At 42.5% G+C, this 26,250-nt stretch overlaps 1 protein-coding gene across 5 annotated transcripts in view; it reads right to left on the bottom strand.

The window, feature by feature from the left end:
• The window catches only part of PTPN11 (protein tyrosine phosphatase, non-receptor type 11), an 89,877-nt gene extending 65,109 nt beyond the window's left edge, over positions 1-24,768 (bottom strand). For 2 of the 5 annotated variants that reach the window (XM_013990362.2, XM_021073562.1), the window contains exons 1-2: positions 24,531-24,766; positions 5,880-6,002 (exon numbers count right to left, since the gene is read on the bottom strand). In XM_013990362.2, the coding sequence (XP_013845816.1) occupies positions 5,880-6,002; positions 24,531-24,544 (137 nt within the window). In that variant the 5' untranslated portion in view covers positions 24,545-24,766. Of the gene's footprint in view, positions 1-5,879; positions 6,003-24,530 lie in introns of all 5 variants that reach the window. The other 3 variants (XM_021073563.1, XM_013990361.2, XM_013990364.2) reach the window with 2 other exon arrangements.

A 26,250-nucleotide genomic window follows, 5' to 3' on the forward strand; every position in this document is an offset into this window, starting at 1 on the left:
AACCTACACCACAGCTCACGGCAATGCTGGATCCTTAACCCACTGAGCAAGGCCAGGGATCAAACCCACATCCTCAAGGATCCTAGTCGGGTTCACTAGCCACTGAGCCAAGAAGAGAACTCCTGATATACCTTTTTCTCTTTTCTTTTTATAGGGCTGCACCTGCAGCATATGGAAGTTCCCAGGCTAGGGGTCGAATTGGAGCTATAACTGCCAGTCTACACCACAGCAAGGGCAGGGATCGAACCCACATCCTCATGGATCCAAGTCAGGTTTGTTAAATGCTGAGCCACGAAGGGAATTCCAGATACACTTTAAATTTTATTTTAAATATATCAATATTCATTTCCCAGCTCTGTCTACTATAAAGGCCTAGAAGCAATGACACTCCAGGAGCTTAAATACCAAAAGATGGGGCAAACAGGTATTATTGTGCCTGCTGATGTGAAATAAAGGGATGGCTTCAAAAGTCATTATTGAAATGACGAGAGGAATTTGAATATGGACGATATGTCAGATAACATTATGGAATCAATGTTGAAATTTCTCACATAAAATAAGAATACTGTCATTATACAGGATGTCCTTGTTCATAGGACATGCACACTGAAGTATTCAGAGGTAAAAATAAACATCCTGACATCTGCAACTTATTTTCAAAAGGTCTGGGGAGGTAAAAGTATATACATAAAGAGAAAAAGTAGGACTTCCCATCGTGGCTCAGTGGAAATGAATCTGACTAGGATCCATGAGGACGCAGGTTTGATCCCTGGCCTCGCTCAGTGGGTTAAGGATCTGGCGTTGCCGTGAGCTGTGGTGTAGGTTGCAGACGAGGCTCGGATCCCACGCTGCTGTGGCTGTGGTGTAGGCCAGCGGCTATAGCTCTGATTCAACCCCTAGCCTGGGAACCCCCATATGCTGTGGGTGTGGCCCTAAAAAGACAAAAAAAAAGACAGAGAGAAAAAGAGCAATCATGTGAAATGTTAACAGGTAAAGGGAATGTGGGTGTTCACTGTATCCATCTTTCAACTTTCCTATGGGTCTGAAATTTCTCCAGACAAAAAGATGAGAAAAAAGAAAAAAATAAAAAACTTCACCAGTTCTGTAAGACCTGACTCTGTACATAACTAGCTACAGGACTAGCTTTCTAACTTAACCTTTGTGCCTCAATATACTCACCTCTAAGATGAAGATAACAGCGGTATTTATTCATAGGTTGTTGGAGAGATTAAATAAAATGATATGTGGGGAGGGCTTAGCAAAATGGCCCGGAATATGTCAAGTCCTCAATAACACTTGCTGCCATCATCACTGTCATCAGCATCAGCATCATTATTATATAATCTCCATCCAAATGTCACTCAACTGCAGGTAAGATATCTATGACAGGGCAAGCCCAGAAAATTCACAAAGCTCACTCCCTGTAGCAAAACGGAAGTAAAAACTGATGATCCTTGAGATCATCAACAAGATCCTTAAGAAACCAATCTACATCAAAAAGGGGCTTTCCAGGAGTTCCCATTGTGGATTGGCGGAAATGAATCCGACTAGGAACCAATGAGATTGCGGGTTCAATCCCTGACCTTGCTCAGTGGGTTAAGGATCTGGTGTTGCCGTGAGCTGTGGTGTAGATGGCAGACACGGCTCGGATCTGGTGTTGCTGGGGTGTAGGCATAGGCGGGCAGCTGTAGCTCTGATTAGACCCCTAGCCTGGGAACCTCCATATGCTGTGGGTGTGGCCCTAAAAAGAAAAAAAAAAAAAGCAAAAAGGGGCAACAAGTTTGACAATCTGGAAGAAATGGACAATTTTCTAGAATCTTACAGCCTGCCAAAACTGAATCAAGAAGAAACAGACCAACTGAACAGACCCATCACTAGAAATGAAATTGAAGAGGTCATAAAATCACTCCCTACAAATAAAAGTCCAGGACCAGATGGCTTCACAGGTGAATTTTATCAAACATATAAAGAGGAATTGGTGCCCATCCTCCTTAAACTCCTTCAAAAGGTTGAAGAAGAAGAAATACTCCCAAAGACATTCTATGATACCACCATCACCCTCATTCCAAAACCAGACAGAGATACCACCAAAAAAGAAAACGATCAGCCAATATCATTGATGAATATAGATGCAAAAATTCTCAACAAAATCTTAGCCAACCGAATCCAACAACATATCAAAAAAATTATACACCATGACCAGGTTGGGTTCATCCCAGGTTCACAAGGATGGTTCAACATACGCAAATCAATCAGCATCATACACCACATTAACAAAAAAAAAGTCAAAAATCGTATGATCATCTCAATAGATGCAGAAAAAACACCTGACAAACTCCAACATCCATTCATGATCAAGACCCTCGCCAAAGTGGGTACAGAGGGAACATTCCTGAATATAATCAAAGCCATTTATGAGAAACCCACAGCAAATATAGTACTCAATGGGGAAAAACTGAAAGCCGCCTCACTCAAATCTGGAACAAGACAGGGATGCCCACTCTCACCACTGCTCTTCAACATAGTTTTGGAAGTCCTAGCCACAGCAATTAGACAAACAAAAGTAATAAAAGGCATCCATATAGGAAGAGAAGAGATCAAACTGTCACTGTATGCAGATGACATGATACTATACCTAGAAAACCCTAAGGACTCAACCCCAAAACTACTGGAACTGATTAATAAATTCAGCAAAGTGGCAGGATATAAGATTAACATTCAGAAGTCAGTTGCATTTCTGTATACCAGCAATGAAATATTAGAAAAGGAATACAAAAATACGATACCTTTTAAAATTGCACCTCATAAAATCAAATACCTCGGAATACACCTGACCAAGGAGGTAAAGGACCTATATGCCGAGAACTATAAAACTTTAATCAAAGAAATCAAAGAAGATGTAAAGGAATGGAAAGATATTCCATGTTCCTGGATTGGGAAAATCAATATTGTAAAAATGGCCATACTACCCAAAGCAATCTACAGATTCAATGCAATCCCTATCAAATGACCCATGACATTCTTCACAGAACTAGAACAAACAATCCAAACATTTATATGGAACCACAAAAGACCCAGAATCGCCAAAGCAATCCTGAGAAACAAAAACCAAGCAGGAGGCATAACTCTCCCAGACTTCAAGAAACACTACAAAGCCACAGTCATCAAAACAGTGTGGTACTGGTATCAAAACAGACAGACAGACCAATGGAACAGAATAGAGAATCCGGAAATAATCTCTGACACCTATGGTCAATTAATCTTTGACAAGGGAGGCAAGAACATAAAATGGGAAAAAGAAAGTCTATTCAGCAAGCATTGCTGGGAAACCTGGACAGCTGCATGCAAAGCAATGAAACTAGAACACACCCTCACACCATGCACACAAATAAACTCCAAATGGCTGAAAGACTTAAATATACGACAGGACACCATCAAACTCCTAGAAGAAAACACAGGCAAAACACTCTCTGACATCAACATCATGAATATTTTCTCAGGTCAGTCTCCCAAAGCAATAGAAATTAGAGCAAAAATAAACCCATGGGACCTCATCAAACTGAAAAGCTTTTGCACAGCAAAGGAAACCAAAAAGAAAACAAAAAGACAACTTACAGAATGGGAGAAAATAGTTTCAAATGGTGCAACCAACAAGGGCTTAATCTCTAGAATATATAAACAACTTATACAACCCAACAGCAAGAAAACCAATCAATCAATGGAAAAATGGGCAAAAGACCTGAACAGACATTTCTCCAAAGAAGATACACAGATGGCCAGCAAACACATGAAAAAATGCTCAACATCGCTGATTATAAGAGAAATGCACATCAAAACTACCATGAGATACCACCTCACACCAGTCAGAATGGCCATCATTAATAAATCCACAAATAACAAGTGCTGGAGGGGCTGTGGAGAAAAGGGAACCCTCCTTCACTGTTGGTGGGAATGTAAACTGGTACAGCCACTATGGAGAACAGTTTGGAGATACCTTAGAAATCTATACCTAGAACTTCCATATGACCCCCAATCCCACTCTTGGGCATCTATCTGGACAAAACTCTCCTTAAAAGAGACACATGCACCCGCATGTTCATTGCAGCACTATTCATAATAGCCAGGACATGGAAACAATCCAAATGTCCATCAACAGATGATTGGATTCGGAAGATGTGGTATACACACACACAATGGAATACTACTCAGCCATAAAAAAGAATGACATAATGCCATTTGCAGCAACATGGATGGAACTAGAGAATCTCATCCTGAGTGAAATGAGCCAGAAAGACAAAGACAAATACCATATGATATCACTTATAACTGGAATCTAATATCCAGCACAAATGAACATCTCAGAAAAGAAAATCATGGACTTGGAGAAGAGACTTGTGGCTGCCTGATGGGAGGGGGAGGGAGTGGGAGGGATCGGGAGCTTGGACTTATCAGACAACTTAGAATAGATATACAAGGAGATCCTGCTGAATAGCATTGAGAACTTTGTCTAGATACTCATGTTGCAACAGAACAGAGGGTGGGGGAAAAAATGTAATTGTAATGTATACATGTAAGGATAACCTGACCCCCTTGCTGTACAGTGGGAAAATAAAAAAATTTAAAAAAAAAAAAATGTTGAAGAAGTTGCAGAATACATACATGATAAAGCCATGGATATGAATTCTAAAAACACACAAGCCAACTTCATGTTGTTCACACACAGTACAAATGCAGTATGAGTACAAAAACATGTTCAGGAAGGAGATATGCCAACCTCTTGATGGTGGTTTCCTCTGAGGAAAGAGGGAGGGGAATGGGACTGGACAGAGGAACAGACGGGACCACAACTTCCTCAGTGATGTTTTATTTTTTTTTTTTTATTTATTTTTTTGGTCTTTTTGCCTTTTCTAGGGCAGCTCCTGTGGCATATGGAGGTTCCCAGGCTAGGGGTTGAATCGGAGCCAGAGCCACAGCAACACGGGATCCGAGCCGCGTCTGCGACCTACACCCCGGCTCATGGCAACGCTGGATCCTTAACCCACTGAGCAAGGGCAGGGATCGAAGCCGCAACCTCATGGTTCCTAGTCAGATTCGTTAACCACTGAGCCACGACGGGAACTCCAGTGATGTTTTATTTCTTGAAAAAGAAAGTGATCTAAAGAAACTCTTTTCTTTCTTTTTCTTTTAAGTTGAAGTACAGCTGATGTACAATGTTGTATTAGTTTCAGGTACACAAGCACACATTCTTTTTCACTATAAGTTACTACAAAATATTGACTATAGTCCCCTGTGCTATATGATATGGCCTTATTGTTTATCTATTTTCTATACAGTCGTGTGTATCTGCTAATCTCAAACTCTTAATTTATCTCTCTTCCCCCTGCTTTCCCTTTTAGTAACCATAAATTTGTTTCTACATCTGTGAGTCTATTTGAAGAAACTCTTAAAAAAAGTTTTGGGGTTTTTTTCCCCCCATTTATTAACCAACAGAAGAGAAAAGAAAAATGCAGGGAACCAGGTTCAGGATGAGTAGAACCAGGCTTGATCCTGTTTGGGACTGAATCAGGATCGAACGAGGCTTAGTAACTTGTTATGCTCTGCTGCAACTCATCCTCAGTCTCTTAAGAGAGAATACCCCACCTTCTGGCCCCTTCTGCTGATTCCCCTAGCCTCTCACTCTCTGGGGGCCAGGCCCTGAACCCCACAAGCAGGCCTGAATTACATCTGATCTGCAGGACAGGGTACCGGCGGGGCCTCACCCGCAGGGCAGCAGGCAAGCCTTCAAACTCTAAATGAGGGTAGCAAGTTGTCCACGTGTGGCCTTAACATCTCCTACATGGAAAACACTCTCAGAATCCTCTCTTTTTCTTTCAACTTACCTAACGGAAAGTGTGAAGTCTCCAGGGTTGCTTTTACTGGGCCTCGCCAAAAAACTGCCATCAACTCCTCTTGTCAACAGTAGGTTTTCTGCCTCCACGCCAGTGATATTTGGGTGAAACCATCTTGAGAGAGAGAGAGGAAGACAGCAATGAAAAACAAAGGACTCTGTCAGCACTAGTTTTCACACCATCGAAGCTAAAATGCCTATGAGTAGAGCAGCAAGTCAAAATATCAACACCCCCCCTTTCCCCCACCCTCTTGCTCACCACCTCCTCGTCTTCCCCGTGGTAGGGCCTGGGATCCTGCTAGCACAGTACGTGGGGCTGGGAACAAGGTCGGTGGGACTGGGACCGAGGTGGATGCTATTTAAATAGGGTGCTTGATCAGACCTAGAAGAAGTGAGGCAGCAACGTGCAGCAATATAGGAGAGGAGCATACCAGGCAGAGGGAGGAGCAAGATCAAGGGCACAGAGGCAGACCGAATCTGACATGCTCAAGAGACCAGTATGTTTGCATGAGCACAGGGCAGAGACAGAGGGGTAGGAGACAAAGCACCAGTGAGATAATGAAAAGCCAAATGATGCAGGGACTCGAAGGACACTGTAAAAACTGCAGCTTCTATTTTCTGTGGAATGGGAAAGGACTAGAGGGTTTTAGGCCGAGGAGCAACATGATCTGACTTATGTTTTTTAAATGATCTTTCAAGCTACTGTGCAAAGCTAAGAGCACACAGATCAGCTAAATAAATTACTGTGATAATCCAGACAATAGATGATGGTGCCAAGGACAAAGGTGACAGAAGTAATATTGATAAGGAGTCCAACTGGGAAAATTTTAAGAGTAGCCAAAGAGGAGTTCCCACTGTGGCACAGTGGGATCAGTGATGTCTTGGGAGCACTGGGACACAGATTCAATCCCTGGCCCAGCACAGTGGGTTAAGGATCCACTGTTGCCACAGCTGCAACAGAGGTTGAAACTTCGACTCTGACCTAATCCCTGGCCCAGGAGCTCCAGATGCCATGGGGCAGCCGAAAGGGGGGGGGGGGGGGGCAAGAGCCAAAAAATTTCCCAATGTATTATATATGGGAGGAGAAAAAAAGACAGGAGTGAGAATGACGCCTAGGTTTTGGATCTAGCTGAGTGGAAGGTTGGAAGTACCATGTATGAAGATGTAGAAAGAGTATGAAAAGAGGAAAATCAAGTGTTGGATTTGGTGCATGTTAAATATGAGATGCTTCGTCATCTGAGTGTCTGGTACATATGAAGCACTAAAGGTTAGATATTATTACTGACAATCATAATAATAAACATAAGATTGTTCTGTCAAGAACTAATCAGAAAAGGCAAGAAGCCAGACATAGTCTAACAACATTCCTGCTGTTTACATGAAATTTTGTGTGTATGTGTGTCCTTTTAGGGCCACACCCTCAGCATATGGAGGTTCCCAGGCTAGGGGTCAAATCTAAGCTGCCACAGCAATGCAGGATCTGAGCTGCATCTGCAATCAACACACAGCTCTCAGCAACGCCAGATCCTTAACCCACTGAGCGAGGCCAGGGATTGAACCCACGTCCTCATGGATACTAGTCAGATTCATTACCACTAAGCCATGACAGAACGCCTAACCTATTCAATTTTTTAAGAAATCTTGTCCAGAGCTTCTTTGATTTGTGGTTCCCATCTAAGTCCCCAAAGCCCTGGGGAATCAAAAAGTTTTATCAGAGGAGAGTTCCCATCACGGCTCAGCAGAAATGCATCTAACTAGGATCCATGAGGACACAGGTTCGATCTCTGGCCTTGCTTAGTGTGTTAAGGATCCAGCATTGCCGTGAGCTATGGTGTAGGTCACAGACATGGCTCAGATCTGGCATTGCTTTGGCTATGGTGTAGGCCAGCGGTTACAGCTCCAATTCAACCCCTGGACTGGGAACCTCCATATGTCACGTGAACAGCCCTAAAAGGACAAAAAAAAATAAAGTATTAACAGAGAGCTTCCAATTGCTTCTAACTTTTCCAAAAATATAGGAAAATCTTACATCGACCCTCAATTTGTCTACCTATATAAGCTAATTAAAATATCAAATCTCTTTTGCTTTTAGCAACAAAATAATCATGTTACTTGGTGTGGTAATCTGAAGATGAGTGACATATATGCTTTCGTCTTACACAATAAAGGGGGAAAGAACTAATTATTATATAATAAATACAAGTTTGAAAACACTTCTTTTGCTTTTCTTTCTTGGCTGCCCCATGGCATATTGAGTTCCCAGGCCAGGGAGCAAGTGTGAGCCACAGTTGCGACCTACACCACAGCTGAGGCAACTGTGCCAGGCTGGGGATTGAACCTGAATCCCAGCATTCCAGAGATGCCACTGATCCCACTGTACCACAGCAGGAACTCCTGAAAACAATTCTTTTTTAGAATATTGGGTTTATGGTTTTAAAAGGTGGGGGGTAGACCCCAGAGGTGAAGAGGCTGAGAATCGCTGGCATGTGGTGGCAAAGCTTTAGGGATAGCAACATGAACTCTAGAGCCAGACTGCTTAGGTTTGGATCCCAGCTCTGTGTGATCCTGGGCTGGTCATTTAAACTGTTAACTCATCTATAAAAAGGAAATAGCAATAGCACAGTGTCACAAGGCTGTTGAGAGGATAAAATGAGTTAATATTTACAAAGTGTCTATAATAGTGCCTGGACTTCAGGGTAGCCAAGGATAACCATGACTGCCTAAATTCACTTCTTCCCACATATCCCTCAAATATAATACAGAAAATTTTTTACAAAGAAGAAATAAAACCATATGATAACCTAACCATGCCCTCAATATAAGGAGAAGACAGAGAATGCCCAAACTTCTAAATTACCTGTAAGTTAACAAAGGAAACACACCAAATCTCAGTGAATGTTCTCTCTTCCTATTGCAAGCCTCTGTGCTAAGCCAAGGGCATTCCAAGGAAAACTGCATATCAGAGCGAATAGAGAGCTAGTGACAGACCTAAAATGGCTATAATACCACATCTAGAAAGAGAAAGTCCACCCTAAGTGTGACAATACTGAAAATGTTTTCTTATAGATCGGAGCGCTACTTAAAGGAAAGGGGCACAATAGGGGCAATATTAGAGATGCATGGTCTCTGGGGGGGAAAAAAGGCAAAAAAAAAAAAAAAAAGAGGCTTCATCTGGCCATTAGGTGACAAGAAAGGAAAAAAGTAGAAGGGGGAATGTATATGCCTTCAAACAAACAAACAACCCAGAGGACAAAGAACCTCTCCTCAACCACACACAGACACATACATACACAAACACAATCCCACTAAAAAACCTAGACTTTTCTATGGTTTGTCTAATGACAGAAGAAGCTGCCACTGAATTAGGAACCTTTAAAATATTTAAAATCCACAAAACAAATAAGAAAAAAGTGAGTAAGTCTGTATAGTTACTATATAAAGAAAAGCCACAATCTCAGTTGATGAAAATTACTGCCACAAGTTCCCGTTGTAGCTCAGTGGGTTAAGAACCTGACATAGTCTCCACGAGGATGTAGTTCAATCCCTGGCCTCACTCAGTGGGTTAAGGATCCGATGTTGCTACAAGATGTAGCACAGGTCACAGATGCAGCTCGGATCCAGCATTGCTTGGTGTAGGCTGGCAGCTACAGCTAGGATTTGACCCTAGCACAGGAACTTCCACAGGCCAAAGGTATAGTTGTAAAAACAGAAAAAGAAAGAAAAAGAAAATTACCCCCAGATATAGAGTTCTCTTGTGGCACAGTGGGTTAAGGATCCAGCATTGTGACTACAGTGGTAGGGGTCGCTGTTGTGGGTTTGATATCTGGCCCAGGAACTTTTTCTTTGCTTTTTAGGGCTGCACCTGTAGCATATGGAAGTTCCCAGGCTAGGGGTCAAACTGGAGCTACAGCTTCTCACCTACACCACAGTCACAGCCATGTCAGATTCGAACCACATCTGCAACCTACACCACAGTTCACGGCAACACCAGATCCTTAACCCACTGAGCAAGGCCAGGGATCGAACCCACATCCTCATGGATACTAGTTGGATTCGTTTCCGCTGTGCCACAACGGAACTCCTGGCCCAGGAACTTTAACATGCCAAAAGCACAGCCATTAAAAAAAGAGAAGAAGGAGTTCCCCTCGTGGTACAGTGGTTAATGAATCCGACTAGGAACCATGAGGTTGCGGGTTTGATCCCTGGCCTTGCTCAGTGGGTTAAGGATCCGGCATTGCTGTGAGCTGTGGTGTAGGTCACAGATGTGGCTCGGATCCTGCGTTGCTGTGGCTCTGGAGTAGGCTGGCAGCTACAGCTCTGATTAGATCCCTAGCCTGGGAAACTCCATATGCTGCGGAAGCGGCCCAAGAAATGGCAAAAAGACACAAAAAAAAAAAAAGAAGAAGAAAATAAGGAGTCCTTGCTATGATACAGTGGGTTAAGAATCTGACTGCAGTGGTTCAGGTCACTGCAGAGGAACTTCCACATGCCATGGGTATGGCCATAAAAAAAAGAAGATTATTCTCAGATAAATACTTACGATGCAGAGGAAAACTATAAGACAGTACTCCAATCTGAATTAAATATACTCAAAATAAATCTGAGGATATGAAAAAACACTCTAGAGAGTTCCCACTGTAGCTCAGCAGTAATGAACCAGACTAGTATCTATGAGGCTGCAGGTTCGATCCCTGGCCGTGCTCAATAGGTTGCAGTTCCAGCGTTGCCAACAGCTGCAGTGTAGGTCACGGACATGGCTCAGATCTGGTGTTGCTGTGGTTGTGGCATAGGCTGGCAGATGCAGGTCCAATTCAGCCCCTAGCCTGGGAACTTTCACATGCTACAAGTGCAGATGGAAGGAAGGAAGGAAGAGCAATCTGAATGAGAAATTTAAAAATTAAAAACAGAAATGGACAAAAAGTGGAAGAAGCAAAGGATTGATCAAACTCAGGAAAAGAAAGAAAAAAAAATCATCTCAGAAATGAAGGCTAGAGAGTTCCTACTGTGGCACAGTGGGTTAAGAATCCGACTGCAGGCATTCCCACCGTGGCTCAGCAGGTTAAGAGCCTGATTAGTATCCATGAGGATGCAGGTTTGATCCCTGGCTTCGCTCAGTGGGTTAAGGATCCAGGGTTGCCACAAGCTGTGATATAGGTCACAGATACGGCTCAGATCCCCCAGCAGCTGCAGCTCCAATTCGACCCCTGGCCTGGAAAGGTCCATTTGCCACAGGTGAGGATCTAAAAAGGAAAAAAAAAAAAAAAAAATCCAACTGCAGCAGCTACAGTTGCTTCAGAGTGAGGGTTTGATCCCCAGCTGGTGCAGTGGGTTAAAGGATCCTGAATTGCCATAGCTGCAGCACAGGTCATAGCTCAGGCTCAGATTCAACCCTTGGCCCAGGAACTTATGTATGCTAGGAGTACAACCATTTAAACAAAAAAAGAAAGAAAGAAAAGAAATGAAGACAAGTTATGAGGCACCCAAAGGAGAATAAGTTCAAGTGAAAAATCTAATAAGTGGCATTAAAGGCAGGAAAACAATGAAGAGAATAAAACATGATAAAGAAAGAAGAGGAGTTCCCATCATGGCTCAGTGGTTAACCAATCTGACTAGCATCTATGAGGACACAGGTTCAATCCCTTGCCTTGCTCAGTGGGTTAAGGATCTGGCGTCGCCATGAGCTATGGTGTAGGTCGCAGACGCGGCTTGGATCCTGCGTTGCTGTGGCTGTGGTGTAGGTGGGCAGCTGTAGCTCCAATTTGACCCCTAGCCTGGGAGCCTCCATATGCTGTGGGTGCAGCCCTAAAAAGACAAGAAAAAAAAAGAAAAGAAAGAAAGAAAAAAGAAAAAAAGAAAGAGATCTTAGTGAAAACCGTTAATATGAAAGATAAGCAAAGAAACAACATACACTTTTTTTTTTTTTTGTCTTTGCCATTTCTAGGGCCGCTCCCTCGGCATATGGAGGTTCCCAAGCTAGGGGTCGAATCGGAGCTGTAGCCTCTGGCCTACGCCAGAGCCACAGCAACTCGGGATCCAAGCCGCGTCTGCAACCTACACCACAGCTCACGGCAACGCCGGATCGTTAACCCACTGAGCAAGGGCAGGGACCGAACCTGCCACCTCATGGTTCCTAGTCGGATTTGTTAACCACTGCGCCACGACGGGAACTCCAACATACACTTTTTTTTAAAAAAATGGAACAGAACATTTAAAACTAAATTGAGGGAAAAAAAAAAAAAAAAAGATGTGAAGCTATATATTAAAAGGGTTCACCACCTACCTGGGAAAATTAGCCCAGAACAGTCACTCTGACACTTACTCTAATCAAACTGTTACACTTCAAAGACGAATGGGAAAAAAAAAAAAAACCCTAAGTAGCATACTACAGGAAAAAATTAGACTAGCATCTGACTTTACAAAGCCAGCATATTAAACAAGTTGACAAATTAATAAGTATTTTTTTCAAAACTCAATGAAAGAGGAGTTCTCTTGTGGTACAGCCAGTTAAGGATCTGGCATTGTCACTGCTGTGCCTCGGGTCACTTCTGCCACTTGGATTCGATCCCTGGCCCAGGAACTTCCATATGCCACAGGTGCAGCCAAAAAAAAATTAAAAAACAAACAAAAGCAAACAAAAAAAAAAGCCAACCACATTCTCCACATTTGGTTTATTAATTTGTTTTTGTTTTTTTTCTCCCAGCAGTTATTACAACCTGAATGGTTTTATTTATTCATGTGTTTGTCCACTTTCCCTCTCAACCATAAGAACAGCAATCTTTGCCTACTGCACTGCCTGATTCAATAACTACTTGTTGGAATTCCTGTCGTGGCTCACCAGCTAACAAATGTGACTAGCTTCCATGAGGACACAGGTTCAATCCCTGGCCTTGGTCAGTGGGTTAAGGATCCAGCGTTGCCGTGAGCTGTGGCATAGGCCGCATACGCAGCATGGATCCTGCATTGCTGTGGCTATGGCATAGGCCAGCAGCTACAGCTCTGATTCGGCCCCTAGCCTGGGAACCTCCATGTGCCGAGGGTGCGGCCCTAAAAGGCAAAAAAAAAAAAAAAAAGAAAGAAACTACTTGTTGAATGAATTCATTCTGAGGTTAAAAAATCATTTGAAAAGAAGACAGTTCTAAGACTAACACTATCTTGGGGGAGTTCCCTGGTGGCTCAGCAGACTAAGGATCCTGTGTTGTCACTGCTGTGGCCTGGGTTGCTATGGCGTGAGTTCAATCCCTGCCCCCAGAACTTCCTCATGGCCCCAGGGGTGGCTAAAAAAACCCAAAAACCCCAATGAAAGAAAGTGTAAACTACGAATTTTATATCCAGTTATCTTTTCAACAATCAGAGCTACAGAAAAAAACAGGTTTCAATATACAAGAAATGCTGTATGCAACATAAGGGAATGCTATACTTATCTGTCTTTCCTGATTAACCTACCAGAGTATAAATTTCATCTAACCAAATGGTAACTAACTAACATTCACAAAATAAGTGCTACTGAGCATTTAACAATATACAAATGTTGGAGTTCCCATCATAGCACAGCGGAGACAAATCTGACTAGGAACCATAAGGTTGTGGGTTCAATCCCCGGCCTCGCTCAGTGGGTTAAGGATCTGGCATTGACGTGAGCTGTGGTGTAGGCCAAGGATGTGGCTCAGATCCCACATTGCTGTGGCTCTGGCGTAAGCCGGTGGCTACAACTCCAATTCGACCCCTAGCCTGGGGACCTCCATATGCCTCGGGTGCGGCCCTAAAAAAAAGATGAAAATAATAATAATATAAAAATGTACATGTGTATTGTGCAAACACATTAATCCCTCCATGCCAGCCTATGTGAAACACACACACACAAATGGAATCCTGAACTATACCTTGAGGTCACTTTTTCACTACTACAATGCAAAGATCTTTCTGTATCAGCATTCTTTTTAATATCTATACACTATTCCATTGTAAGAATGTACCACCCACAATTTAATCCCCATTATAGGACATTTATATTATTCCTAGGTTTTTGTTATTACAAATAATGCAGCATATCATATCCTTTCACACTCTTACAAGTACATCTATAAGTTAAAATATTAGCAAGTAAAACTGTTACGTAAGAGTTGGTTTTTCTTTAACTCTGACAAATTTGCCGAAACTGGACTCAAAAGGTACCTCTTTCAACTGCCATGAATTGAGTGTGAAAGCCCCTGTTTTCTCTCAGTTTTGCCAATACTACATATATTACCAAACTTGTTCATCTGAGTCACAGAAAATGGTATCATTCTAATTTGCATTTCTATGTGAGACTGAGCACTTTTTCATGTTTTCAAACCACTTTTTTTTTTTTTCTGTGAGTTGTCAGCTTGTCATTGTCTGTTTTCTATTGGAATTTCATTACTGATTTAAAGGGGCTCTTGATAGAACCAGAAAATGATCCTTTATTATATGTGTGTGACAAATATTTATCTTAGCTTTTTTCCCTTTTTACTCATTTGTGGTTAATTTTTACTCCCAAAGAAATTCATCTTGTCATGGTTAAATTTATCAGCTTTTTCCTTTATGGCTTCTGGGTTTCTTACTATGTTTAGAAAAACTTAACTCACAGCACCATTGTAAGAAGGAAATAAATTAATACACATAAAATGCTTAGTACAGAAAAAGCCCTTAGAGTTTAGCCTTTGGAACTAGGAACTTAGTTTTAAGTCAGTATAAAATACTTACAGTAAAGGCACAGATTTTGATGGGACCTTGCAGTAGGCACTAAAAGCAGGGGAGGGGATGACTAGGAGAAGAATGTAAATAAGACAGATGAGAATTTACTTCAAGAAAGAGCATGATGGAGTTCCCATCGTGGCTCAGTGGTTAACAAATCTGACTAGGAACCATGAGGTTGAGGATTCGGTCCCTGGCCTTGCTCAGTGGGTTAAGGATCCAGCATTGCCGTGAGCTGTGGTGTAGGTTGCAGACGCGGCTCGGATCCCGCGTTGCTGTGGCTGTGGTGTAGGCAGGCAGCTCTAGCGCCAATTAGACCCCTAGCCTGGGAACCTCCATATGCCTCGGGAGCGGCCCAAGAAATGGTAAAAAGACAAAAAAAAAAAAAAAAGAAAGAAAGAAAGAGCATGAAGGAGTTCTTGCTGTGGCGGAGGGGGTTAAGGATCCAGTGCTGTCTCTGCGGCAGCGACAAGGGTTCGATCCCTGACCCAGGAACTTCCATATGTCAAGGTGTGGCAAAAAAAGTCTAAAGCAGGACTCTGAATATAGATGGTCTTCATTCATAACCATATGTTCTCTCATTTGTATATTTTATAGAAATAACATTTTACATAGAGTATCCTGCCAATGCTAAGGGACCTGATAAAAGTGACTTCCACTGCTGAAGGTGGGGCTAGGTAACCACGACCAACACCCATCAGGTTGATTGGCACAGATGGTGGTCTCTTTACCCCTTTATTAAATACATGGTTATAATTTCATTTCAATGTATAATTACACCTATCATGTTATTAGGAGTGAACAGAGGAGAGTGATGTTTACAGGGAAAACGTGGTAACCAGCATTTATCACAAAGGCTAGGGAGGGCTTAATAAACATTGGTTATCGTTGTTGTTATCATTATTATTATTTGTGAAAGACATGAAGATAGATTCTCCTGCATAATTATGTTAGTTTTACACTGGCCATTTTGTCATATAAATCATTTATGTTAAAGTGCCTTTGCAGAAACTGAACTTCATGGCTCAGGGACTGTCCCTACATTATTTCACACAGTGTATAATTAGAAATTGAAAGTTCTGTTCCATAACCCACCTACTTGAGTTCTGATGTATTGTAAACTCTCTTTCCTTAGCTATTTTTTTTTTCAAAAAGCCTTTGTAGTTACCAAAAACTCTTTCCTAATTGTATATTTAATGTTTGTAGTTCAATCACTGGCAGTTTTGCCACATGCTTACCACTACTACAGAGCAGTTAGTATTCATTCAACCCCTGAGATCTTAGCGAGTGAGGGTAAAGAATAGTGGAGTTAACAGGATTAATATTCTATGATAGAGCCAGTCTCAAGGCTTATATATACACTGTAATATTAGGTTCTAAGGCCACGCATCTCTAAACCTTGCCCTAATCTCTCACTTAGTGTGAATTCAAATAGCAGAGGTTAGTTAGTCTCCCCTAAAAATAATGAAAATGTATCTGTATTACTTAAAAGGCTGGGGAAAAGGCAAATTGGTATGTCTACATTTGGGTTTATCAAGGTGTGTTCAAACAGGATGAGAAGAAACAGATAAATTTCCAGTCCTCCTCATGTTTACAGTAAGAACTAGATGAATGTTGCCTGAATTAATTTCAAGGAGTAAAGAAAAACCTGGTGGGATAAAAGACGGAGGAAGGGCATAGCAGAAAAAGTTGCTTGGGTAAAGGGGGAAGAGCACTCTCCTCTTACACATCCTAAGACCTGCAAACCTGCCAGCACTTGACAATCCCTTCTATCCAGTCACCCTCTGGCACAGTCTCTTATTTATTAAGAATCCCAGGAGTTCCCGCTGTGGCACGGGGGTTAAGGACCTGGCTTGTCTCTGTGGAGGCACTGGTTCAATCACCAGCTCGGCAGGTTGTTGTAGCTGTGGTATAGGTCGCAGATCCAGCTTGGATTGGACCCCTGGCCTAGGAACTTCCATATGTTGCAGGGGTGGCTGAAAAAGAAAAACAAAACCAACCAACCAAACAAACAAAAAATAATCTCGGGTCATAACAACTTGACCCAAGAGGGTTCCACACATCTCACAGAAAGAAAACACAAACACACAGTTCCTGCTGTGGCTTAGAACTGTTAAGGATCTGGCACTGTCTCTGCAGTGGCCTGGGACGCTGCTGAGGCACAGGTTCAATCCCCAGCCCAGAAGCTTACACATGCAGCAAAATGAACAAACACACACACAAACACTCACACAATATCAACATTTATGAAAAAGAGCCTAATCAATGTACTGAACAAATCAGCCCCGGAGTTCCCATAGTGGCTCAGCTGTTTCCTTAAAACCTGGAACCCCCAATGCTTAGCACAGTGCCCCGCACTTAGTAATCCCACTAAACAGTTCTTGAATGAATGGGTCAGTGTTTCATCACAGCCTCAACAGAATGACAAGGACTTGGATCAATAGCCTATTTTTTGTTTGTTTTCTTTTTTGGTTGCCCTGCGGCATATGAAGTTCTTGGGCCAGGGATCAGATCCCAGCCACAGTTGCAACCTAAGCCACAGATGTGGCAATGCCAGATCTTTAACCCACTGTGCTGGGCCAGGGACTGAACCTGCGTCCCAGTGCTCCCAAGATGCTGCCAATTCTGTTGCGCCACAGCAGGAACTCTGATAATCTATTGTTTTTAAAATAAATATAGTGCATATGTGTATATGTATGTGTATACAGACTGATGTACGCAGTGTGTATAAATGTATTTATCAGTATACAAGGATGTATGTATTCTAAACAGTATGATCTATACTGACAAATTTCACTTTCAGTTTGGTGCTACATTCATCAAACTGATTTCATCAAACTCAAACCGATTTCATCAAACTCAGGGATGCAGACTTACAAGTTTGTTTCCCTCTCTAAATTCAATGCTCCTTACAAACATGAATTGTATCTTTCATATTTCAATGTTGCCAAGAATCAAAGTACATACAAGTCTGCTAAATGCACACAACCCTCCAAAACTCAGTAATGAACTGGGAGCATTTTAGGGTGTTTGAATCCATTTGGGGGGAAGGGGGCCCTCAAACCCATGGTTGCAGCACAACTGCCACAGAACCTGCCGAACGTCAGTATTTGCCTTGCCTTTCCTTATTAAAAAGGTCAGCTTTGGAGGGCAAGTGCTGTCTGTGTTTCCCAAAGGGAAAGAGAAATAAGCACAGTATCTTCTATTGTTCTAGAACTGCCTAACAAAGTACACCAAGGCCCGCTAGAAAGGAATACAAACAAGGGCTGGCTATGCTTTTCCAGATCTTGTGCGACTCTCTAACAGTCTCCACAATGACCATGTGCAAGAACAGTAAGCAATCCTAGCAGTGGCCCCTGCATTCGAGAAGCTCTGGACAAAAACCCGAGCTTACATGGGGACAGGATGTTAATTAAGACACTTCAATTTCAACTGGAAAGACAGAGAACTGCTATTTTTCAGTTAAGGCAAGTTTATTTACTCCCATAGGAGATAAACAAACATGACCACCAGGGAGAGCCTGGGACAAAATGTACTTGATCTGCAACACATAAATCAAAAGTCTAGAGTTTAAGAACAAGCTAGGACAGAACTAGAGACTCTCATACTAAATGAAGTAAGTCAGAAAGAGAAAGACAAATACCATATGATATCACTTATTTCTAGAATCTAATATATGGCACAAATGAACAAACCTTTCCACAGAAAAGAAAATCATGGACATGGAGAACAGATTTGTGGTTACCAAGGGGGAGGGGGAGGGAAGGAGATAGACTGGGAATTTGGGGTTAATAGATGCAAACTACTGTCTTTGGAAAGCAATGAGATCCTGCTGTATAGCACTGGAAACTATATCTAGTCACTTATGATGGAGCATGATGGAGGATAATGTGAGAAAAAGAATGTATGTGTGACTGGGTCACCTTGCTGTACAGTAGAAAAGTGACAGAAAACTGTAAACCAGCTATAATGGAAAAAATAAAAATCATAAAATTAAGGGAAAAAAAGAGAAAAATCATCATAAAATTAAAAAAAAAAGAACAAGCTAAATGTTGAACTAGTCATCAGACTCTACCTTCCAGAAGAACAAAGTAAATGCAAGAGATATAGCAGATGCTGAAAAATCCAGCCAGTTTTATCAGCTGAATAAGGCAGAGTAGAGCAGCTAAGCAATCTCAAAATCTTTTTTTTGTATGTTTGTTTGCTTTTTAGGGCCACAACCGAGGCATATGGAGGTTCCCAGGCTGGGGGTCTGATTGGAGCTACAGCTGCTGGCCTATCCCACAGCCACAGCAACATCAGATCCTCAACCCAAGGAGCAAGGCCAGGGATCAAACCTGCAACCTCATGGTTCCTAGTCAGATTCATTTCCACTGCACCACAACAGGAACTCCAATATCAAAATCTAAACTCAGTACTATCATTGCTAAATTACCTGGAAAGAAGGTCATTTAACTGTTCACTGCCTTCCTTTCCCTACCTATGAGGTTGAGAGGTATCAGTACACTGAATATACAACATTTTAATTACTGAATGCATACAAACTCTAAACCCTAAACCCATGAACCAAAAAGAAGAGTTTTGATCATTAAACAAAACAAAATTCAGAATATTAGTCATTTAGGAGTCAGCTCATCACCTCCCAGAGACTCTGCCAAAACCCATTATCAAAACTAACCATACTCTCTGGAGTTCCTGCTACGGGGAAATGGGTTAAGGATCCTGTGCTGTCTCTGCATCTACACAGGCTCAATCCCCAGCCCAGGAACTTACATATGCCACATATGTGACAAAAAAAAAAATTTTTTTTTAATTCTCTGCATTTGGCTTATTTTTTTTTTCCTCCCAGCAATTACTACTACTGAAATGGTTTTATTTATTCATGTGTTGGTCCATTTTCTCTCCCAACCATTAGAACAGCAATATTTGCCTGTTGTACCAACTGGTTCAGTAACTACTTGTTGAATGAATTCATTCTGGGGTTAAAAATCATTTGAAAAAGAAGACAGTTCCAAGACTAACACTATCTTGGGGAGTTCCCTGGTGGCTCAGCAGGTTAAAGATCCCGTGTTGTCACTGCTTGGGTTTCTGCTATGGCATGAGTTCAATCTTTGCCCCTATAACTTCTACAAGGCCCAGCCTGGACAAAAAAAAAAAAAAAAAAAAAAACTAACACTATCTAGTTTCAAGACTTGTTAGGAGATCCAGTCGTGGCTTAGCAGTTAACAAACCCGACTAGCATCCATAAGGACTCGGGTTAGATCCCTGGCCTCAATCAGTGGGTTAAGGATCCAGCATTGCCCTGAGCTGTGGTGTAGGTCACAGACACGGCTTGGATCCTGCGTTGCTGTGGCTCTGGCATAGGCCAGCGGCTATGGCTCCAATTGGACCCCTAGCCTGGGAACCTCCATATGCCGCAGATGCAGCTCCCCCCCAAAAAAAGACAAGACTTATTATAATGCAATGGTAATCAAGATCATGTGGAAAGACAAGTCAATGGAACAGACTAGAGTCCAGAAATAGACCCACGACCCCCATATAAATGGACAAATGATTTTCAACAAAGGTGCAAGTTCAATAAAAATGGAAAGTCTTTTCAACAAATAGTGCTGGAACAACTGGATACCCATATGCGAAAAAGAGAAGATACATCCACACCTCATGCCACATACAGAAGTTAATTCAAAGTGGACCATAAACCTAAAACTATAAAAATTGTAGGAAACAAGAGAAAACATTTAAGATCTTGGGTTAAGCAGGAGTTCCCATTGTGGCACAGTGGTTAACAAATCCGACTAGGGACTATGAGGTTGCGGGTTCGATCCCTGCCCTTGCTCAGTGGGTTAACAATCCGGCATTGCCGTGAGCTGTGGTGTAGGTCACAGACACGGCTCGGAACCCGCGTTGCTGTGGCTCTGGCATAGGCCAGTGGCTACAGCTCCGTTTGGACCCCTAGCCTGGGAACCTCCATATGCCGCGGGAGCGGCCCAAGAAATAGCTTAAAAAAAAAAAAAAAAAAAAAAAAAGATCTTGGGTTAAGCAAAGATTTCTTAGAAATGTCACCAAAAGCATAATCCTTTTTTTTTAAATGATAAACTGGACGTCATCAAAATTTAAAAAAACCCTGTTTAAAACACCATTTTAAACATGAAAAGACGTCACAGACTAAAAGAAAATATTTGCAATTCTGATCAAAGACTTGTTTCCAGAACAAAAAACTCTCCAATTTCAATAATAAAACAAACAAGTAAATTTTAAAAAGGGAAAATATGGAGTTCCCTTGTGGTACAGCAGGTTAAGGATTTGGTGTTTCCCTGCAGCAGCCCGGGTCACTGCTGTGGTGCAGGTTGGATCCCTGGCCCAGGAACTTCCATGCCGCAGGCACGACTAATAAATAAATAAACAGGTAAAAAGGGAAAATATTTGATCAAATAGACATGTCACCAAAGATGGCACACAAGCACATGAAAAGATGATCAACATTATTAGTCATTGGAGAAAATACAAATTAAAACTACAATGAATAAATATCAAATCATTACACTGTATACCTAAAACCAACAGAATGTTATATGTCAATTACACCTTAATTAAAATATTAAGTGAGTACAATTAAAATTTAATTTTTTTTTTTCTTTTTTGGCCACCCTGAGGCATACTGAGGTCCCAGACCAGGGATCAGATCCAAGCCACAGTTGCAATGCTGGATCCTTAACGCACTGTGCTAGGCCAGGGATCAAACCCACATCCAGGTGCTCCAGAAATGCTGGCTATCCCATTGCACCACAGCAAGAACTCCAAAATTTCAAAATTTTAAAGTGCTAACATGGGAAAAAAAAAAAAAAAAAAAAAAAAACCCACAAGATACGACATACCTTTTAAATGGCTAAAATTTAAAAATGGACCATACCAAGTGTTGTTCAGGATGTGGAGGAACTGTAACTCTAACATACTGTTGGTGGGAATGTACATGTATAAACATTCTGAAAATGTCTGCCAATTTCTGGAAAAGTTTGTGTGTGTGTGTGTGTGTGTGTGTGCGCGCGCGCGCGCGCCTTTTCTAGGGCCTCTCCCACAGCATATGGAGGTTTCCAGGCTAGGGGTCTCATCAGAGCTGTAGCTACCAGCCTACGCCAAAGCCACAGCAACACAGGATGCAAGCCGCACCTGGGACCTATACCACAGCTCACGGTAACGCCAGATCCTTAACCCACTGATCAAGGTCAGGGATCGAACCTGAAACCTCATGGTTCCTACTCAGATTCATTAACCACTGAGCCACAACAGGAACGCCCCTAAAAAAGTTAAATATATATCTACTATGTGAACCAGCCATACCATTGATGGGTATTTTCCAAAGAGGAATGAGGTACACAGCTATACACACAGTTGTACACCAACATTCAGAGCAGCTTTATTTGTGATGGCCAAACTCTGAAACAACCCAAATGTCCAGCAACAGGTAGGTGGATAAATAGATGGCAGTACATCCATACGATGGAATATTACTAATCAATAAAAAGTAATGAACTATTTGACACACACACTATAATATGGTTGAATCTCAACATAATTATGCTGAGCATAAGAAACCATACATCAAAGCCCATTTATACAAAATTCTAGGAAATGCAAACTAATACACAGGGACAGAAAACAGAAGAGTGTTTGTCTGAGAAGGAAGGGATTAGAAAGGGCTTGAGGAGCCATGGCAAGGCGTGATGGATATGTCCATTATCTCAATTATGGTGATGGTTTTACAAGTGTATCTATGTGTCAAAACTTCTCAAACTGTATGCTTAAATATATGCAGTTGGGAGTTCCTGCTATGGCACATCGGTACTGGCAGCGTCTTGGGAGCACTGGGACACAGGTTCCATCCCCAGCCTGACACTGTGGGTTAAGAATCCTGTGTTGCCGCAGCTGCAGCTTAGGTCACAACTTCGACTTGGATGTAATCCCTGGCCCAGGGAACTTCTATATGCCGCAGGGCAGCCAAAAAAGACAAAAAAAAAAAAAAAAAAAAAAAGAAAGAAAGAAAGAAAAACAAATATATGCAATCTATCCTATGTCGTTTATACCTCAATAAAGCTGGTTAAAAATAAAACATCTATCTGAAAAATAAAAATAAATAGTTTCCAATTATGTGTGTTATATTCATAATATGACTTTTAGGTGGCACACATTTCTTTTCCATAACAGGTAAGAGAGGGCTGGAGGAGAGAAGGAATTACTCCATTTCAAGCTGTCATCTTTACCACTTGCTGCTTTGGCTATACCACACTTCCTGGCTTCTAAACTAACAAGCTAGACAATGTAGAGTCTATTACTACCCAGCCCCTATCCCAGCCCCAGCCCCCAATCTTTTTGTCTCCTAAAAGAAGCAGATCCTTACTTGTCTGGAAGAGCAGACACAAGGAACAAAAGGCTCAATGACTATTTGACAGATTAAAGAATAGACAACTGTTTTATTTAAAAGCTCCCTAAAGAATAAGCACATTTGAGGCTATACACTGTTCTGCTGAAATGCAATTATGTATTACCCAGATCTGTAAGCACTTGCCAACAGACCTGTCCAAAGCACTCACTTTCTAAGTTTTCAGTTTTCTTCTTTCTCTTTTCATTCCATGAATGGAAAATATGCAGGTGTTTTTGAGAAAGCATTCCTAATATTTTGAAATCTCTCATTCAAATAACTCTAACAGCTTGAAACAGTTTTTCAAATGTCTGAGACAGTGACCATAACAGGACAATGAAGGAAAGTCTAAACAATGGATCTTATGTTTGAATCGTATATAAAAAGTAGCAATACATAGCAGGATCGTTATCTGAAAACAACAGATCATACTACTGTTTAACAACAAAATTAAGGCTTACAAATGATTGGCAATAGTTATGAAACAATAATAGCAACCTAGTAATTAACAGTGGGGATTCTGGTTCCACTACTTATTGATAGACTGACCTTAGGCAAGTTGCCTAACTTCTGAAACTCAGTTTACTCATCTTTAGAACGGTGATAACACTACCTATCTCATAGGTTGAGAGTAAGGATTAAACGTATCTGGCATACAGTAAGAGCTAAATAAATGTTAGCTATTAATGGTATAACTACACTGAACTTTCAAAGAATCTCAATTCACTACTCTGAGGACTCTTCGGTTCAAATCCTATTACTATCATGTTTCCTCTGAGCCTCAGTTTACACATCCGTAAAACGGGGGTGATTAATGTTACCAGACATTTACGGTTGTGGTGAAGGATTAAATAACTAGAGACAGAGCTCCCTGCCCTCCAATCTCCCAAAGAGAAGATCGCAGAGGAAGGAAATACTTCTAATAGCTGTAGATACAGTCAGTTTTTCCATTTCTGGCACGTGAGTAGTCGGGGGGACGGGATGCAAAAAGGCATGTAAAGGGGTCAGGGATCCTGAGTAAAGCCCCCGAATGCGCGCAAAAAGTAGTGACCCAGAGCCGCTCGATCAACTGGGGCCCGGCCCCGCGCAACTCCCTCCTCTCCCCTCCCGCGTCCCGGACCGAGGAGCCTCCCCAAGTGAGCGGGGTTATTTCGGAATCACCATGAGGCAATTCTCATGAGGCAATGGGTCAGGAATGCGGCGCCGAGCCGGGCCGCTGGCGTCCGCGGTTCCTGGGGCGGCTCTACCTGCCCCTGTCCAGACGGGCATCCCCAGGGCTGCAGGAGCCGGAACTCGGGGAGGCAGGAAATGAATGAGGACGCGAGGGGTGGGGGCGCGGTGGGGCCGGGCCCTGGGGCCCAGGAGGGACAGGGAGTTGGGACAGATCCTGCCCCCGCGACCCCGGGCCGGAGTCCGAAGCCTGGCCCGGCCGCCCCTTCCCAGGCCGGGCAGACCAAACGCGGCGCGGGGGGGGTGCGGGGCTGAGGCCCAGGCTGGGCCCTCGGGGCTCCTCACCTCCGCGATGTCATGTTCCTCCCGCTCTCCGGCTCCGCGACGGACCGGTTCCTTGCTCAGGCTCCACTGAGCCTGGTCACATCGGGCTGGCCCGAGGGAGGCCCGCTCGGGACCGGACGGGGGGCAGTGCCAGCCGGCCGCGCGCAGACCCCCCTCCAGGCCTGGGGATCCCGGGGACTGTGCAGCCGCCCCCCAACCTCGGTTCGCTCCTCCTTCTCCCCCGCCCCTCGGCGCCGGCGCCACCATGACGTCACCCCGCGCGACGCCGGCCGCTACTTCCTGCTTCCAGTCAGCCGGGGCTGATCTGCAACTGGTTATGGCAATTTAGTGGTTCGGCGAAGCAGCTGCCGTGCAGTTCCCAAAGTACCCTCACCTCCTCCTTTAGGCCTTCACAGCGGGGCCTGTGCTGTGCGCTCAAAGTCTCACGCGCTCACAGGAATTGATCGCATCCACTCCCACCGCGTGGATTTCCATTCCTGCGCCGTCAAGTCGAATTTCATTCATTTCATTCTACAAACAGCCGCTTCGCTCCAGATATGTAACCTTGGGAAAACTGCTTGATTTCTCTGAGGCTGTTTCCTCCATTCCTTCATTTCTGTACAACGAGAATTGTATTTTCTTCTTAGGTTTATGGGGAGAATTAAAAATGTAAAATGTTTAGAACGAGGCCTGGCCTATTAAGTGCTTTATTGGAAGTAAACATGCAAGTGTTTTCTATCTGCTAGGCTCTATTTTTGACTATGGGGATGAAAAGACAAAAATCCCGGTGTTCTTGTGATAGGAGCCATAGTAATCAAGAGAAATACTCCCATCCTCATTTCCCTTCTTTTCTCCATAGCCGTTTATGTTATTTTAAAGGATAACGTTATCACTAAGGATAACGTTTGAGTAAAGATCTGATGTAGAAATAGACAGAATAATTTAGGGGAAGAGCATTTCAAGCACAGGGAGAGGCCATTGCAAAGGGCCTGAGGCAGGAGGCAGGAGGGAAAATGAAGAAATCTCTGCCTGGAGCACAGTAGGAGGTGGGAAGGGTATAGGAAATATAAGGAGAGTAGTAGGAAATGATAACACTCCCTATAAATGAAAGTCCAGGACCAGATGGATTCACAGGTGAATTCTACCAAACATACAAAGAGGAACTTATACCCATCCTTAAACTTTTCCAAAAGTTTGAAGAAGGAACACTCCCAAAGACATTCTATGATGCCACCATCATCCTAATACCAAAACCAGACAAAGATGTTAACAAAAAAGAAAACTATAGGCCAATATCTTTGATGAATACAGACCCCAAAATTTTCAACAAAATTTTAGCCAACTGCATCCAAAAACATAAAAAAGATTATACACCATGACCAAGTGGGATTCATCCCAGGATCACAAGGATGGTTCAACATATGCAAATCAATCAATGTCGTACACCACATCAACAAAAGAAAAGTCAAAAACCACACGATCGAACTATGTATAGATACTCATATTGCAACAGAACAAAGGGTGGGGGAAAAAATGTATACATGTAAGGATAACTTGATCCCCTTGCTGTATGGTGGGAAAAAAAAAAAACCACACGATCATCTCAATAGATGCAGAAAAAGCATTTGACAAAATTCAACACCCATTCATGATAAAAACTCTTATCAAAGTGAGTGTAGAGGGAATATACCTTAACATAATAATAAGCCATTTATGACAAATCTACAGCAAATATAATACC

This window comes from Sus scrofa, chromosome 14, assembly GCF_000003025.6.
Source record: "Sus scrofa isolate TJ Tabasco breed Duroc chromosome 14, Sscrofa11.1, whole genome shotgun sequence".
In the NCBI taxonomy this organism is placed as follows: Eukaryota; Metazoa; Chordata; class Mammalia; order Artiodactyla; family Suidae; genus Sus; species Sus scrofa.